At 36.6% G+C, this 19,978-nt stretch overlaps 1 protein-coding gene across 1 annotated transcript in view; it reads left to right on the top strand.

Moving 5' to 3' along the window:
* LOC150103957 (alpha-aspartyl dipeptidase) overlaps window positions 1–19,978 on the top strand; it is a 155,411-nt gene that overhangs the window by 54,677 nt on the left and 80,756 nt on the right. Inside the window, exon 3 of the mRNA XM_090397202.1 lies at window positions 9,257–9,331. Coding sequence (XP_090253328.1) covers window positions 9,257–9,331 — 75 coding nt within the window. The remainder of the gene's footprint in view (window positions 1–9,256; window positions 9,332–19,978) is intronic.

Below are 19,978 nucleotides of genomic sequence, written 5' to 3'. Positions count from 1 at the left end.
ACGAAGATGGGCCATGCTGGTAATGTCAGTAGTTTCATCCAATTGTATGTAAAAATATTTACTAGCCTGAACTTTTTCTATTAACTGCTCCTTAACATTTGAAGACAAATCTGAAATTCTCCTTGATTATGTCGTTGGATAATGATTCCATTATCCAACGACACCTTGATACGGTGTCGTTGGATAATGGAATATTTCAAGTTGTTTTGCTGTCTTTTTCCCCCAAAATTATTCTAACCATATCTGTAGCTGCTGGTAATATTAATGACTCTCTGATCGTGTGAGGTTTTCCTGCCTTAGCTATTCTTAAACTGACTACATAAGATGCCTACAGAGCCTTCATGGTAAATCCTGAAAATGAGGATATTTGTTTTTTCCTTGCTGACAAATCAGACAGTTTTCTCTGGAAATATCCAAAGGTTTGTGTTTTAAATCTCCATGCTTGGTTTCAAAATGACGTTTAAGAAGGGAAGGCTTCTTCGAATGTTTTGATAGCATTTCATAACAAATTACTGGGGAACATGTGGGGGTTTCTTCTCCAATATATGTGAAACAATATGATAAATAACTAAGATTATATTCACGTTGTGCTGTACGGGGTTTTTTGTTGCATTCTTGTACAATGATGTCCTCTGTCGGTTGGTTAGGATTCGAGGTGGTGGCTTCTGGCAGAGAAGAATTGTTTCCCCCACTTACACTCATTTCTCCCTTCGATCTTTTTGAGGACCCACTCGCTAACCACTTAGTCATGTTCCGGCACAAACTACATATAAATATGACAATTTCACAGATAAAATCTCACATTCAAAGACAATAATCTAACACACTACTTTCTTAACTGTAACTGCGACTCGTGGCTAAACAAATGACAACGGACAAACTGTTTCCCATTGTTGTCCAATCAAATATATTCGAGTTACTTTCTGTCATTGTCATTTGATTAATACTTATTAAATTCAAATTGTACTTGCATATTATTTTTGTATATTATTATACAAAAGTTTTTAACGATAATGTAAAATCTAATTGTTTTTATTTAGTTGCATGAAATATTTTAAGTAGAACTGTTAAATATTTGTGCATGCATTTTTAATTCTCAACTCATGTTGTGAGTAAAAAAATATGTTAATTTACCCTTTTATTTTATACTCTGTTTTCGTACCACCTGGCAGTGGCTCACATACCATAGGTTGAGAATCCCTGGTTTAAGAAATACAAAAGAGAGATATTAATAGTAATTAAAGATTTTATTATTAATTATTATTAGAACTGTACTATAAGATTTGTTGACCTGCAACACAACTGCTAAAAAAAAGTAAGAATATTATCCATGTGCATACATCCTTGTACATCATGTTGGAGATTTAATGGATTTTTTACAACACTCAAAAAGAATTAAAATAGAATTTAATATTTCCTATATTTCGTCCTAGTCACTAGGACATCTACGGGGATTACAAAACAATTAATGTAACATGCACACAAAAACTTACAATACTAAGCCCAACCACATGGATGACACTAAAGTCCTATCTAGGTGGAGCGCCCTCTAACGGCGGTAGTAGGTGGCCTGGAATGTAAGGTGGGACCTCTGGTGATGAGTGTTTCCCAAATCTTCGGAAGCTTAATGCAACCATATTTATTAAGATTTGGTTGATTTCTGAGAGCTGCTGCTGCTTCTAAGAAAAGTCTCTCTTTCTTGAATTTGCTGTGGTGGAGCATGGTGGTTTTCTTCCATGATACTCTGTGAGTGGTGTCCAAAACATTGTCAGCCAAGCCTGAATGGCCATAGTTGTGTTTAACGATGTACGACTTGTGTTCCTCCAGGCGGATGGATGCTGATCTGCCTGTCTGTCCAAAGTACGCAAGCTTACAGGAACAGGGTACTTTGTAAACTCCAGGCAGAGAGAGAGGAGGGAGCTGATCTTTCGTAAAACGGATAAGGGTAGCAAGTTTGCGGTAGGGCTTATATGCTGTGTGTAGGTTATACTTTTTTAGTATCTTGGCTATTTTTTCCGAAATGCCACGGAAAAAATAGCCGTGGTTGGGCTTAGTATTGTAAGTTTTTGTGTGCATGTTACGTTAATTGTTTTGTAATCCCCATAAATGTCCTAGTGACTAGGACGAAATATAGGAAGTATTAAATTCTATTTTAATTCTTTTTGAGTGTTGTAAAAAACCCATTAAACCTCCAACATAATGTCCTCACAGCACTTAAGCCTCTACACAAGAATCCTTGTACATCCATCACAGCTTATGACACAAACACGATAAAACATTCAAATGGTTCTAAAATTTAGTGGTGAATTCTGTCTGGATAGTTCAAACTTTTAATATAAACAGAGCAGTGTGGTTGCAACATGATCATGCTATCAATGAAATGCTGCCCTAATGGTGGCCAAGAGACACCTTTTGTTTAAAACTTCCTTTATATTTTTTAGTTATTGAAAAATTAATGATAGAATAGACGTGTACTACTTATCTGCAACAATATGGCAGCAAAAACACAAAAGTAAACAAAAAAAGTTACGTATACCATACTTTTGGATAAACTGCTCTAGTCAGAGGCACATATTAGTAGCAATATTGGCACACAATAGCCTAAGCCATTGGCTGTTATAGTATGCCCATACTTGCTAGAGCTTTACTTGGCTTTGTGCCAAGAATAGTCGATTCATGCTGAAAGAAATGAAGTATGTACGAATTGGTCGCCAACATGCAAAATCACATGCTTCATAGGTAAAATTTTCCAACTGTTATACAATCAAAATAGTTACCACTTTAAAAACTACGATGATCATAAAAGTGAAGTTAATTTTCCGACATGTAATAATAAACACTCATCCCACAATACGGATTGATTACCCTATTATCGGAATGGATCCTCCTTATGTTGACATGCGCAGAAGTGTCGAAGAATCGCGTATCTGTGGCTGTACATTACTTCCATCCATCACTGTTACACTCAGATAGTTCTGTTGGATTATCACGTATGGGAAAAGCCAACCTCCAGGCTTCTTACTTATCCTCTAATTCCTGCATAGTTGACCTTGGCAAATGCTCCAACCATTTCAAACACTCACCACAATGCCCTTCTTGATCTTTTGCCAGAAAGAAATAACAAGAATGTTAACCAAATTAGATGCAAATAAGTCTCGTGGTTCGTTCTGATGGCATTTCTTCATTTGCCTAAAGGTGTGTGTGTGCTCCATGGTTAATTCCCATTCTTAGTTGCCTTTTTGCACTTTCATATACCATTGGTATCTATCTCATGAAGGATGACAAATCGTTACATCAAACTACTGCCTAAGTAGTTTGGGCAGTAGTTTGATTTAACTCTGCCATCAACAGTCAATTCCTATTCTACCTTGAATGTGCTTAACACGGTAGTAGTCTTCATAATTTTACCTAAATGAGATACTATATGTGTATGCATCACAGAGAAAAACTTTTCGATATAAGTTTATTATTCTTTGAGCACACAGCACAAACAAGAACACACACATGTACCACCTGTGTGTGTTCTTGTTTGTGCTAAGTGTGTTAATGATGTTATGATTATGGATAGTTGGAAACAATATATCGGTTCTCTGCAGATGTGCTGATAAATTTGAAACAGAAAAATAAATTGAGCTAATTTTTAACGTCTATTTCAAATTCATGACTTTGGAAAGAATAAGAATTTCACTTTCAGTTAAAGGGCATCCTTAGATATTAATAATGAAGAAACATTGCCTACTTTTTTATCTAATATAAATAATCTACTAATATTAATTATATTAGATATATTAGATATTAATTATATTAGATCCCATGTCCCAAGTACATCCCCATGTTCTTTCCCTCTCTTCCCCCCCCCTTCCACAAGAGCTTGGATTTAGAAGGCATCTTTAAACCAAAATTAAGGTATGTACATAATTTTTCAACATTTTTTATTCTGCCATAACTGCCTTCTACACTCGCCCGTAATGTCCTAAATTATATATATATATACCCCTTTTGAGTTATGTTAGCCAATGTATTAAATATAAGGGACTCCTAAACAAAAACAGGCTAAAATATAGCCGTTAATTATATTAATAGTGTTTTAGAGGAGTAGCATGGGAATTTCCCAGAAATTATACTTAATACTTACTTAAATAATCTACATCCATGAATAAAATTTACTATAGAAATAGAAAAGGACAAGTTATCCTTCTTAGATATTTTACTCCTCTGCTCATCATTGTCAAGTGAACTAATTACTTTCATTTATCGTAAGCCTACTTTCACTGGACACCCTATTCAACAAATAATGAAAACTTTAGTGCAACATGCTCACACTATGTGTTCTGTGCTTTAACAATTACAGCAAGAATCTAAACATCAAATGATAGATGAAATTCAATGGTTTCTCAGAAAGCACCACACATCTTTGATTCCTATAATCCTAGTCCAAATAACAAGAAAAAACAATATGTTGAGTCTCTAGCCCATGCATTTCTGTCATCTCAGAACCACTTTCCAGAATTCTTAAGAAATACAATTTAGTGGCTACTTTTTATTTATTATTTATTTATTTTTGATGTTATTTCCACCCACGAAAGGTTATTTGCAAACTTATAATACATTTTGTACCATGGGTAGGCTAAGGATTTTTTTTCTATTTTTATTAATTATATATATAATTTTGCATTTTTAAATTATTTTTTACATAGTCTGGAAACCTGCTCTAGAGATTAAACATGGAACTTTTTTCAAGCCACTTTAAGCTTCCAATAAGATAAACGCTCCCCTGTAGTTCTTCCTGGCATCTACAAGGTTCCCTGTGACTGTCACCATTCTTAATCTAAGATATGGGAGAGTCTTATTCTAATCACACATCATTAAAGGGTTTTTTATTACAGTTAATAACTAATAATACGTTTCCTCACTTATATTTTTATATTTCTTTATGTATAACATCATGCAACTCTCACTGTTTCAAATCAATCCATTGTTTGCCTTTCATCTTGTAATTATCCAACGTTCCCACTGATGATGGCCTGTAATATTATTATTATTTCGGGCAACTCCAAGGAGTCGACAGAATCATCGAGGGAGGCCCTAACATCGTATAAAGAACAACTATTCGACATTCACACGGTATCTATCATACCTTGCCTTGAACTCATTCACAGGCATAGCACCCACAACAGACTCTGGCAGCTTCTTCCACTCATTCACCACTCTCCAAGTAAAAAACTTAGCTCTAACACCCTTGCTAACCACATTCTTGCCCAGCTTCCATGTATGGCCCCTAGTTCTCCCACCACCAGTCTTATTCTCAAAAATATCTTCTGAATTAATCTTATAGAAACCCTTCAGTAATTTGAATATCTCAATCATATCACCCCTTTTCCACCTATCGACCAATTTTTACAACCCACAAATCTTCAACCTGTTCTCATAAGGTTCATTTCACAGACCTGCTATCATCTTGGTCACTCGTCTCTGGATCCTTTCCACCTCCTCCCCATCAAGAAGAAACCCTGGATCCCATATCTGGGCATAGTAGTCTAGATGGGGTCTTATCAAGGCTCGATACTGAGCAACAATAACTTGTTTGTCTCTGATAGTTCAAGTATTTTTCAGCAAGTTCAAATCACCAAGTGATTTGATGAGCTGATTTAGCCACTTTTGCGATGTTCCCCCTAAACTTCAACTCCCTATCCACCAACACTCCCAAATCCCTGGCCTCATCAATCTCCTGGAGTACGGTTCCACCAATGTGATATACTGCTGCTAATCTTTTCACCCCAAAATGCATAACATTACACTTTGCCACATTAAATCGACATCCATTTTCCATAGCCCAGTCCTCCAAACTATCCAAATCATCTTGCAAAATTTTGACATCCTGTGCACTCACTATTGCTCTACCCAACTTTGCATCATCAGCAAACAAGTGAACACATCCTCTCAGATCCTTTCCTATATCGTTAATGAACAAATTGAAAAGTAGTGGTCCAAGAACAGAACCCTGCGGCACACCACTAGTCACAAGCCATCTTTTGGACTCTACTCCTGAATAAACCACTCTCTGATATATCTCCATCAGCCACCCTCCTATCCATCTCACCAACCCTATATCCATCCCCATATGCTGCAGTTTACTGATTAGAATTCCATGTGGTATCCTTTCAAAGGCTTTAGCAAGGTCCAGTAGAATCACTGTAAATCCATTACCCTTATCCAGTTCAGCCGTCACTGTGTTATAAAATGTGAGAAAGTTACTGAGGCATGATCTACCCTTCACAAAACCATGTTGTCCCCCCATACAGTATCCCATTTTCATCTATCGAATCCTGTATTTTTCTCTTGACTAATTTCTCCAAGAACTTGACAACGATTCCTAATATGCTAATCGGTCAATAATTTACAACAGCAGTCTTGGAACCTTCTTTATGCAGTGGAACTATTTTCCCCTCTTTCCATCCCCTCGGGACTAAACCGGACCCGAAACTCAAATTAAACAAAATGGTCAAGGGCACTGACAGTTCTTTAGCCGCTTCACATATGACACGAGTTGGTATACCATCAAATCCCACAGATGTATTGACATTGAGGTTTTGTAATAGTCTACTCACCTCCACTTCATTCACCACAATTCCCGTATAATCTATTGGTTCATTCATTCCTGCAATGTCGCCACCTGGATGATATATTCTTGCAAAGTGCTCGCTCAGTAACTCAACTATTTCAACTGATTCAGTTACCTCTTTCTTTTACTTGCAACATATCAAAAAAACTGTTTAGGATTCTCTTTAGCCTGCATGGCCAATGTTCTTTCGTAATCCTTTTTTGCTTTTCTTAGCACACTCGTTACCCTTCTGGCCTGCGCTTTATACCGTTCGTGTGCCTGCTGGTCACCTTTCTCCTTAAATTCCCTCCATAGTTGTTTCTTTTTTTACAGCTCAAGCTTAATGGTGTTATTCATCCATTTTAACCCTACTTGATTTATTATTCTGACTCTAGGTATACAGTCAGCCATTGCTTCATGCAAACACTTCTTAACCGCCTCCCGTGCACTATCAACTTCTAGCCCTTGCAGTTGTACATGCCATGGCACTGAACCAATCAAACTCCTAAGCTTGTCATACTTACCAGCCCGATAATTCCACATGTACCCTGTCTTAATTGTAAATTCCACACCTTTAGCCACCTCCCAAGTCAAGACCCTATGATCACTCTCACCAATTGGTGGCAATGTGGTCATATTAGCTAGCCAAATCCTCAGATGCAATTACTAGGTCAAGCACTCTCTGACCCCTAGTATTTTCCATTACATGCTGTCGCACATAGTTATCCCTTAATAACTGCATAAAATCCGATTCCTTCCTCCCTTGTGTCCTCTCCTCACTCCAATCGATGCTACCATAGTTGAAATCTCCCATAATAATTACCCTCCTTCCACTCATTTCTTCTATTTGCTTGTGCATACTATCTCCACCATCTTTTCCATCACCTGGTCTATAGCAGCACCCAATTGTATATTTTGTTCTGCTAGCCACAATCTCACACCAAATGGTATCAAATGTGCTCTTTTCTCTATCCTGCAATTCAACTTCTATTCTCCTTGGCTGCAGCTCATCAGCTATCATCAACAATACTCCTGTCTCCATTTTATTCTCCCTCTCATTCCTGAACACACTATACCCATCACATTCAATCCTACTAGCTATATCATCTACAGTCAGCCATGTTTCACTAATGCCAATAACCTGTGGTCTGGAAGTGCCAACCAAGGCCAAAAATTCTTCCTTCTTGTTCCTAATACTCCTAGCATTAGTGTACATGAATTGCAGACCTCCATTAGCCCCATCCCTACCTTGATGCCTTATACTAACTATCCCATTCTGATATGTTGTCCTTATTCACTCAGGCATATTATACTCATTCATACACTCAACTGCCTCCCCTAAGGTCTGCATATCTACTCCCCCCCCCCTTAATAAATCTAGTTTCCCTGATTCTGCACATCCACTTCATTCAACAACACTTTTTCAAGTCTCCTTACACATTATGTGGATACTTATTCTGGAACTTTTTCAAGCCACTTCAGATTTCCAATAAACAGAAATATCTGTATCTTCATTTCATTAAAGTTAATTACTGTAGTTATCGTGTAATTTTTTATTTAATTATTTATTAATAACAGAGCAATAGTCTCTTGTACCAAACATTGATTTCCAATGAATTTTTTAATGAAATTTTTCATTACAGTTATTTACTGTGCTTAACTTATTTTGCTCTCTTGATCGTTATACCATGGCTGCATTTAATGATTAAATTGAAATTCATCTTCCATCTGAAGTCATTCATAAGCATCCATTCTTGGGGTGGGATTTGAACACATGTGCTATTGGCAGGAGACTGAAGTGATCTACGTGGCCAACCAGGCTGCCAGAGAGAGAGAAGTATTTCCACTACTTATTTGTGTAGATGCCATATTCACTATTACTAAATTTACATAATCATATTATAACATTTCAAGGATTACTGCTTTTTTTCACTTGCACTGAAGAATATATTCTGTTTTTAGCTTTCTTGTACTGGTACTAGTAGTAAGGGAAGCTTGTAATTTTATGTTGAATATAATTTTTTGTATGGAACAATAGAGACTGTAAAACTGTCAATAAAGAAGTCAATTTCATTGCTCTTACTATAATAGGCACAGTCTTAACTACTGTCCACAGATTTGGTCACCTGGTCTCTTGGGGATCAGAAGGTGGCAGAGAGGATTCAGAGGTGTCCAAGCTAGTGGAATAGTTGATAGGCAGAAAAGAGGGGACATGATAGAAACTTATGAGTTATTAAAGGGAATTCTTTCCGAGTGACACAATGGAAATTTTTTAATACATGACACATAGTGAGATAACTAGGGGTCACCCATGGAAGTTGTGTAAAAGTTTGGTTAGTAAGGATGTGCAGACAAGATTTTTTGCATGCAGAGTGGTGAGTAGAATGGATTGCCAGAATTAGTTGTGAGTGACTTGACAGTTGAATGAGTTTAAGGAGATATATGATAGTTTTTTTGTGTGGAAAAATTATGAGTCTCATGCCTCCGTGGAGATACCCATGTAATAATAAACTTAACAAATCCATACTTCTTGCTTTTAAAACTTTCTCAGGAGTTTTGTCAGATAAAAGAATAGATAATTAAGTTTTATTAGTGTATTTTTATTTATTATAACAAATATATATATATATATTTTTTTTTTCTCTTAACATGTAGGCTTAGAGGTTGATAGCATCCATGAAAATTCAGACCCTGTTAAAGCTGTATCAGAAGCTCAAGGAATCTTTATAGGTAACTGGATTACTTTCATTGTTTCTGAAAATGCTTTTTTTAGGTTGTTAGGAAAAGTAATATCCTTTTTTTTATTATGAAATCTTACAATCAGGTATCAGAATCATATAATTAGCAATCCAGAAAGTTGATTTCAGTTGACCAATTAATATCAAATTACTTCTCACAGGCACATGAGATTACAATTTTTGAGATGAAAATGGGGGGGAGGCTTTTTTTTCTTTTTGTACTGAAGTTTGACGCATGATTTAGTATTAGTATTACTTTCAAGCTTCCATGGAGTCCAAAGACTTATTGTGGGAGGTCAAATACTCACCGATCACAATAACTATCATACCTTGCTCTGAACTCATTCAATGTTGAAGCACTCACCACCCATTCTGGCAATGCATCCCACTCATTACCACCCACCAAGCAAAAAATCTTTTCCACTTTTTTACTTACATGATCCTTCTACAGCCTCCAGGAATGCCCCCCTACTTCTTATATCACCCAGTATTCTATGCAATAATTCCCCTGTATCTATTTGGTAGTCTCCTCTCACCAGCTTATATGTTTTGATTATATCACACTTCCTCCTATCCACCAAGCTATGAAATCCACATTTCCTCAATCTGTCTTCATATTCAATATTCCAGAGTCCTGACACAGACTTAATTATTTGACTCTCTACTTTCTCCAATGTTTCCCTATCATCAATATAGCCAGGTGACCAGATCTCCACCCAGAAATCTAAATGAGGCCTAATTAGCACCTTACAGAGTGGGAACTATCACCTCCTTAATACATGTCAGTGTTCTTCGCATTATTGCAGTGATAACTTTTGTGATGCCTAGATCCCTTGCTTCCTCCACCTCCTGAAGGATTCCTCTAATGTGGTAAGCCTCATTCCATCTTCTCTGGCCAAATTGCATAACTTTACACTTAGCAACATTGAAATGACATCCCCATTCTTCAGCCCAAAGCAACCTATTCAAATCCTCTTGTAGGATTTGAATAGGTTGCTACAATGCATCAGAATTTCTTGGCATAACTCTTTCTAATTTAGCATCATCAGTAAACAACTGAATATCTCCTTTCACACTGAGAACTATGTCATTGATATATAAGTTAAATAGCAGTGGTACCAGAACAGACCCCTGTGACACTCCACTCGTCACCTTCCTTTTTTTTTTTTTTTTGATACATTGCACCTCCATACACAACTCTGGCTCCTGCTAGTCAGCCAGGCTTATAACCAAGCTACCAAATGACAATCCAACTCCATCCTTCCCAATTTCAACAGTAGTTGATCATGTGGTACTTGATCAAATGCTTTAGCAAAATTAGCAAATAAATCACTGTATAAGCATCTTTCCCATCCAATATGCTAATCACCCTTTTATAAAATGTAACCAAATTACAAAAGCATGACCTTCCTTAACAAACCCATGCTGATCTCTCGAAAGCCTTCCATTCTCTTCAATCCACTTTTGTATTCTCTCTCTCTCTCTCTCTAATCATCCTTTCTAACACTTTCACCACTATGCTTGATATACACACTGAGCTATAGCTTGACACTACTGACTTGGATTCTCCCTTATGATGTGGCACTATTTTTCCTTCTTTTCACTCCTCTGAGACTGTTCCTGTGACCAGACTTCTGTTGAACAACCAAGTCAAGGGTATAGCCAGCTCTTTTGTACATCCCCTTAATATACATGATCACCTTATTAACATCAGGGTTACTGCCAGTTGTCTATCCTCCTTCCTAGTTGCTATTCAACACTACTCTTAGCCTTTACCCTGTATGAAATACACTAACAAAATACTCATTAAACATTTCCACCATATCTTCAGCAGATGTGACTCTTGTTCCATCCATAACTAAAGTCATCCTTCCATATTCACCCTTTCTTCTACTAGTGACATAACTAAAATTCTTTAGGGCTTTGCTGCTTCAGCCAGTCTCCTTTCATATGCCAATTTCTCTTTCCTTACTACACTTGTCACCTTCCTATCCTTTCTTTTAGTGTTGCATGGTGATCAGCATTCATTTTGGAAATTATGGACTTTACAACAGTGTTATAAATAACTATTTTTAATTTCCTGATGTTTCGACTTTCATATTAAGGTCATCGTCTGGAGTATATACAAATATACAAGGATAAGCCGAATTACATTTCACACAGTAAGCTAAAGAAACAATGATTTGATCACCGGTTATTCTACTGGCATGACCTCTAGTGAAGAAAAAAAAAAGATACAGATAAAATTAAAAATTAATTAAATATTTAGAAACTACATCAAAGCTAAATTCTATTTAAGATAACATGGGAGAAACATTCTTTCATATTGATAGTTTTCTTAACAATGATGTCCTATTTTTAACATGACAGTTGTTATATTAGATTTAAGATTCTGGATTATCTACAGTCCTGTTTATAGTTAGCTCTTAGGATGAAAGGTTTCGTGGGTAGAATATGTGCCTTCCATATGCTTGGGATTAAACCTCCTGCAAAATTAAAACGCTTACTCAACTCATCCAAAGACCCACTCCCTCCACTGCCCCACCCTGGAGTATATCATATTTATTGCACCTGTAATCTACTATACATAGAGGAAACAGGACGCACAATTCCTATCAGACAAAAGGAACATAAACGACACATTAAATATAATAGCTGGCCTTTCTGATGATGCCCTGAACATTTACATAGAATTGACTGGAAAAGCGCCAGTTGTTTACATCGCACCAAAACATGGTATGAACGCAAATTTAAGGGAGCTTGTGAGGTTCTTATCAACCACCCCAATCTGAACAATAATGATGGTCTAAAAATCCCAAGCATATGGTAGGCACATATTCTACCCACGAAACCTTTCTTCCTAAGAGCTAACTATAAACAGGACTGTAGATAATCCTGAATCTTAAATCTAATATAACAACTGTCATGTTAAAAATAGGACATCATTGTTACTGTAAGAAAACTATCAAAGAATGTTTCTCCCATGTTATCTTAAATAGAATTTAGCTTTGATGTAGTTTCTAAATATTTAATTAATTTTTAATTTTATCTGTATCTTTTTTTTTTTCTCACTAGAGATCATGCCAGTAGAATAACCGGTGATCAAATCATTGTTTCTTTAGCTTACTAAAGAAACAATGATTTATTTCTCCCCCAGACAGTGAATGAAGATTTAATTCTTCATTCACTGTCTCTAGCAACACTCGCAAATCATGTGCTACCCCATTCACACTTCCTCGCAAGTCATTTGTAAAATCTGTAAAGTCAGTTGCTCTGCATTACCTCTCTGCTCTATAGCCTCCTGTCCTTGTATATTTGTATATACTCCATATGATGACCTTGATATGAAGGTTGAAACATTGGGAAATTAAAAATAGTTTTTATAACACGGTTGTAAAGTCCATAATTTCTGAAATGAATGTCACCTTATACTCCTCATGGTGCTGATGGGTACCCTGTTCTTTGTACCTCCTCTATAACATTTTCTCTCTCTCTCTCTCAGAAGTTCCTGCATAATTTCATGATTCATACATTTCACTCCTACTTTATTTATCCTCTGACCCTTAGGAATATAATCTAACATTGGCTCGCTGAAGTAATTTATTCCCAAGCCAAATCCCAGGCACTAGTGATTTTTCTCTCTTTCAACTGATTGAGCCACTGCACACCACCAATCAGTTTCCTTACTTGATCATAGTCCCCCTGCTTTCTAATTTTACACATATCTCTTGTTCCACAAAGCTTGTACCTGGCTAACCACTTCCCATGTCAAAATCACATGATCACTCTCCCCAACTGGTGGCTCATGGTGACATCTTCTGTCATCACTGTATCAGATGATATTATTAAATCTAGCATTCAATTCCCATGTTGCTTCAACTACATGCTGCATAAGAAAATTGTTCCTGAATAACTCAAGAAACTCAATCCCCTTACTCACACATGATATTTACTACTTCCAGGTCAATACTTTCATAATTAATGTCATCCATTATTATAACTCTCCTGTCGCTCACCAGTTGCATCTGTCCAAACATTTCAACATCTTTTTCCTCTACATTCCCTGGCCTGTAGCAACATCTCACTAAATAGCTAAAATTTATGCTAACTTCAACTGCACACCAACTGGCCTCAAAGCCATTATCATTATTTGCTTTCTTCAAGTTCCACCTTAAAAGGACATAACAGTTCTGAAATCACCAGTAATACTCCATCTCCTATTTTATCTTTTCTGTCTTTTTGAAAAATGCTATAGTCATCACATTCTATTCCCGTAAGCACATCATGCTCTGTTAATCACGTCTTCTCGATGACACCAATGATTGGATTGACTAACTGTATCAAGGCCACAATACAAATTCTTCACCCTTATTCCTAATACTCCTTGCATAGTACCTTTTCCATGGGTTTTTCTTTCCTTCCCACAATTCCTTATCCCATCATTCCAGTAATTTAATTCTGGTGATCACACTGAGGTCATTCCTATTATGTTTTCCTTTGACCATCTGTAGCAAACAGTTCTCTCTTCTACCTTCAAATTTATCACACACAAGTTCTCTCTTTCTTCATATTCTAGCTATCATGCTATTCATGATCATTGCTCTTTTCCTAGTTATGATAATGGATAGTTGAAGAGAAGAGTAACACTCTTGAAGAAACCACTCACACTGTTTCACTTCATTGTCTCTAGCAACACTCTCAAATCATGTGCTACCCCATTCACACTTCCTTACAAGTCATTTGTTCCATTATGCACAGTCAGTTTCTCTGCATTGTCTCTCTGCTCTATAACCTCAGTCGTCCTATTGTCATTACCTGCAGACATACTTTTGAAACTGGCTCCATTTTCACATCTTTCACTATAGAATCCCCATACATCACTACACTACTTTCCACTGCAATCATTCCTCTCTAACTCATCTGCCACTTTACTTCTAACACTTCCAACTTTTTCTTCAGTTTCTTCTCTAATTGTTCTATCTCAGTCTTTGCACACACCTTAATTCATTCCTCAACCTTATCAATTCTTTTCTAATATGCTGACTTGTGTTCATATCCTTTGTGCTATCTTCTTTATCATTCCACCATCTTTCACATTTTTCTCTTACTACACCCTGCTGTGTCATTCACCACATTTGCACAATATTCACCACACCCAACTTTTGCTACATTTGTATTGCTTTTGTCATTCTTACTACCATCAATTGTTTCATTCAGCAAATCACTCTTTATTTGAAAATAAAATAAATTATTATTATTATTAAGAGACCTTCAGGAAGTCAGGGACTCATCAAGAGAGGCAACATACCACTTGCACTAGCTGTCATACTTGTTCTTGAATTCTTTCACACTGCTTGCATAATATCCAGTGGTAATCCATTCCAATCATGCATAATTCTATGAGAGAAAAATGAGCTCTCACCCCTTTCTTGACCACATTCATTCTCAGCTTTCAAAGATGCCCCCTCATCCTTTCCCTCATCCTTCATAAAATTCCATCAGCTGAAATCCTTCATGACCTCTTCAGAAGTTTGTAAGTCTCAATCATATCACCCTCTCTCTCTCCTGTTAGCTATGTCTACAGTCTACAAATTCTCAGTCTGTCTTTATAATTACTATTCCACAATCCTAATATTTAATTTTTAACACACTTTCCTTGGTATTAGAAATCACCATGGAAACAAGGAGACCAGACCTGCACACAGTAGTCCTAGTGAGGTCTTATCAAGGCTTTGTAAAGAGGCAAAATGATTGTCTTATCTTTACACATCAGGGTTTGTTTCAGCATTGCCTTGAACTTCAACTTCCTGTCTACTAAAACTCCAAAGTCCCTAGCCTCATCAGTTTCTTCAAGCAAAATCCCCCAAACATAATATGACATTATAAATTAAGGACACCAAGAAATTATATTCTTGGTTTAATCCTTCATCCAAGTGTAAACAAACAAAGTTGTACATGAAATAACTTCACGACTGGGAACTTGTGAGGCTAATGACTTCACATCACTTGCCTTAGTATCCCATAATGCAAAGCACATATCCTTATGGACATGTATAATGCTATGCATTAGGGAGATGGTCAATACCCAGACCGGTTTTGACCTTTATTGAAGTCTGATTGGTGGGAGCCACACCCAGAAGTGCTACCAAGGTTGAAGTAATGCAGAAGTCATATTTTCATATACAAGTAGCCAAAAGGTGTCACACCTTATTACTAAAATACTTCGGATTAGGGATAGATGTTGAAATACCTTCTGATAGACCTTCTGGATCTGGCTCCCACTGATGAGAATTCATTAAAGGTCAAAACAGGTCTGGGTAGTGACCCTTCCCATAATGCATAGCATTATACGTGTCTGTAAGGATATGTGCTTTGCATTATGGGATATGAAGTGATGTGAAGTTATTAGCCTCTATATATGAGTTGCCCAGTCGTGCAACTTGCATGACTTCACTTCACTTCACCTCAACTTAGGATTAAACCAAGAATATAATTTCTTGCCATCCTTAATTTATAGTATAACCAAGTGGGAAAACTTTCAACATAATATGATATCAGATATTTCATCACACCAAAGCGCATGACTTTACATTTATTAACATTGAACTGACAGCCATTTTCACATGCCCACAATTCCAGCCTATTAAAATCACTCTTCAAGTACCTGCAAGTACTGCATATCAGCCACATTCCTCATTACCTTAGCTATCTTTTGATCATTAGCAAATTGCTATATGTCACCTGTCAAATCCTTCCCAAAGTCATTAATGTGGCAATTGAATAACAGTGGACCAAGGATTGATCATTGTGGTACACCACCTGTTATCTAAAATCTTGCAGACTCATGTTTCCCATATACTACTTTTTGATATCCATCAGTCAGTCATCTTCTTATCCATGCTAATATTTTATAATCCAAATGCATATTCTTCAATTTATGCAACAGTCTTCCGTGCTGTATTCTCTCAAAAGCCTTAGCAAAGTCCCAAAGTATCATGGTGTATCCATTTCCCCTTGTCTAACACAATGTGGTAACATTATTATAGATTATGAGTAAGTTGCTCAAACATGATCCTCCCTTAATAAGCCCACAGTGTTCATTGCAGATTAGAGCTTCTCTGTCAACCCATTTCTAAATGTGATCCCTAACCAACTTTTTCCAAAATCTTCCCCACCATTCCACAGATACTGATAGGTCAGTAGCTGAATGCATCAGTCTTTGTGCCACCCTTTTGCAATGGGATTATCATATGTTCTTTCTACTCCTATTGAATTGCTGGTTCTGTTCTGAGACTGAAATTATATAGCCTGGTCAAAGGAGTAGCCAGTTTGACTTAACACTCTTTTAGCATCTGTGCTGATATCCCATTAGTCCCTATTGTAGAATTGTTATCCAGTTTGTGTAATAGTTCTAGTACCTCCTCCTCGTTCACTTGAGTTTCTTCATCCACTGAAGAGGTTGTATTGAGCATGATGTTGGATGCACCAGTTTGATAACTTTTAGCAAAATGGGCACTCATTAGTTAGATAATCTCTTCTGCATCTGCATTCAGTCGAGTTATTCTGTCATATTCATTCTTTCTTTTTTTAACAGCATTATGATAAAATTCTTTTGAGCTATCTTTAGCTTTCACCAGTTTCTTTTCATATTCAGACTTCTATGCAACAGTAGTGACTCTTCTGGCTTGCTCCTTATAATTTTCATAACTGACATCATCTTTATGCACATAGTATTCCTTCCACATCATCTTTTTCTTACGAATCTCTTGCTAATAAGATTACATATCCATTTCACTTCTACCCTATTTATTCTTGGAACTCTAAGAACATTTTGATATTGCATCATTTAAGCATTTTTTTAAAATGCTTCCCATGTGCTGTCAATATCCTTCCCATCCAACAGCTAATACCAAAGCATAGAACCCTCAATTGGTCATGATTTCCTGCATGTAATCTTTTCTGAATAGAACATTCATAAACTTAGTCACTTCCTAAGTGAGTACCACATGATCACTGTCACTAACCAAGGGACAGAATAGTTATGTCTTGAACTGAAACCCCTTCTGACACTATAATGAGATCAGACACTCTTTGACTGGGAGTTCCTTCTGTCACATGCTTCTTGAGGAAGTTGTCTTGCAACAGCTCAATAAATTGAGTATCATTCTTCTCATGAGATATCACTGCTATTCAGTCAATGTTTCTAATGATTGAAGTCTCCATTATAATTAATCCTATCCACCCATCGTTTATTTAGTAACATTTCTTCGTCACTGGTTACTGATCCACTAGGTCTATAATAACAACCCACTATATATTTACTCTTGTAGGACTCCACTCACAGCAGATGGCTTCAGCTCTAACTTTTTTCTAATATACAAAATTCAAATTAATAAATGGTTCATTGTGGTAATTTATATTCTGTAGTAACGTATTTAATTTTTAAGTTATATATTGTAATGACCTATTAATACATAGCCTTCCTTCAATAAATAAGAGCAGTTCCATTCCATTTAAATAAGCTTGGCTGTATCTTTAATATCTAAATTTTGGAATGACATGAAATTCTTTTCAGAATTATACCATATGCTATTTTTTATTATTATTATTCTTTTGTACTGAGAAATAGCTCTCTCCTCCTCCCACTATTTTATCATATTTTTCTGTAGTTGTGTGATATTGAAGCATACATTAAAAATACCAAGAAATTATATACTTGGTTTAATCCTTTATCCAAGTGTAAACAAACTTTGTTTGCACCTGAAGTATTTTCAGGACTAGGCAAGTGATGTGAAATCATACCACCTTTACCATGATTTACCACCTTTACCATTTGGGTCACTACCCAAACCAGTTTCGACCTTTATTGAGGTCTCTTCAGTGGGAAGTTCACCTCTGAGCTGCTCAGAGGTGAACCTCTGGGTCTTTTACATTGTCCAGAATGTTCATATACCTTTTGGAGTTCAGTATTCGTGGCACCACAAACAGAGGTCCAAGGCCAAACCAGAAAAAACAGGACCATACCATCTCACATCCACACCTGTCCATCTGCTTGGTAAAGGGTGTAGTGTGATTTCTCGCTCCATGACATGGCTTTCTAAGCTTCCACTGTACATGCTCTTTTGCACTACTGAAGATAGTGCTGCATGTTATAATTTTTCAATATATTAATATTGAAATATTAATATATTGAAATTATGTGGGTAATGTGAGACTTGCAGTCCTACCATGGAAACCCATGTTGCGAGCCTTGGTTCTGAATGTTTTTGTGCAGATTCATGTTCCAGTTGATGCCCAGAACTTTGCATTCAATATGTTGGCTGATGAATGGCAGTTTTTACATATTATCCTTCATAGCACCCTGCAGTCACATTTGGTGAGTATGGTGGGTCATCCAATGTGGGTAGCACTTGGTTGACTCTGCGCTTCCATCTCAGTATGGTATCACTGATTGTGACCTGGGATGACCCAGTTTGTCAACAATTTGCTGAACAAATAGGCCTGCAACATGGCACCCTATCGCAATGTCTCAAACTCTGTCAGTTTTCTTCTCACAGTCGGTTGGACATTTACTAATGTACCACTAATAAACACTTTTTCATTTAATAAAGTCTAATGTCTCTCCCTAATATTTTTGAATTATTCTTATTTATTGTGCATGCAGGTTACTTTAAATGGCAAGGATAAATCTGCAAACAAACTAATGATACTGCTATGGACTTCCTCTTTTAGCTAACTTTTACATGGAACACTTTAAAAACAAAATACCATTTGGCCCCCCATGGACAAGACAATTTGGATTCTTTTGTCACCTACCTAAACAGCCAACACCCAAAATTTCACTTCACTGTAGAAAAATAATCTAATAATTGTTTGTCTTTTCTTGCCTTATTAGTTGGAACCCAGCTTTTAGATGGTTCACTGTCTTTTCCATTTATAGAAAGCCAACACACACACACATAAAAACAGAGAGAGGAAGATATCTACATAAACAAACATCATCCAGCCAAAAAGTATGGTATTCTAAAAACACTGACATATACAGAACTAGGACTATTTGTTCTAATGATGCAGCTCTTTCCACCAACTTAAATATCTCCATTATGCTTTCCTGGCCAATGGCTGCACCTCCTACAAAATAGATAAAATACTACACGGTCCTCTTACTTCTCACTCTTCCAACACACAAGAACAAAACACCACTATTCCTAATTCCTATGTCTGAAATAGATTAGGAAAGATATCCAAATTACTAATAAAATATAACCTTTGCACCACATTCAAACCACGTGTTAAATTAACAACTCTGATCCAATCTCCTAAGGAGAAACTCCATATCCTAGAATATCCTGAAGTATATAAAGTTCCACGTGACTGTGACTTGACCTTACTATGGACATACAGGAAGATCTGTTAACATCTGCCTTCAGGAACATAAAAAATACATTTGCTACCATTATAGCAAGTCTGGACTGGCAGACCACTCTTTTGACACCCCCTTCACACAGGATTAGGTGAAAGAAAACCAATTTGCTAAATCATTATGTCAGAAAGATTATTTTTAGAGTCAGCCATGACTGTGAAGCATTCTCAAATGAATGCAACAAGTATGGTTGCATTCATTTGCCAAAAAATTTGG

The sequence above is a fragment of the Typopeltis vanoorti genome, chromosome 8, assembly GCF_054136105.1.
Source record: "Typopeltis vanoorti isolate ZY-2024b chromosome 8, IOZ_Tvanoo_1.0, whole genome shotgun sequence".
NCBI lineage: Eukaryota > Metazoa > Arthropoda > Arachnida > Uropygi > Thelyphonidae > Typopeltis > Typopeltis vanoorti.
The sequence above is the reverse complement of the archived record's forward strand: the minus strand, read 5'-3'. Positions and strand labels throughout refer to the sequence as shown.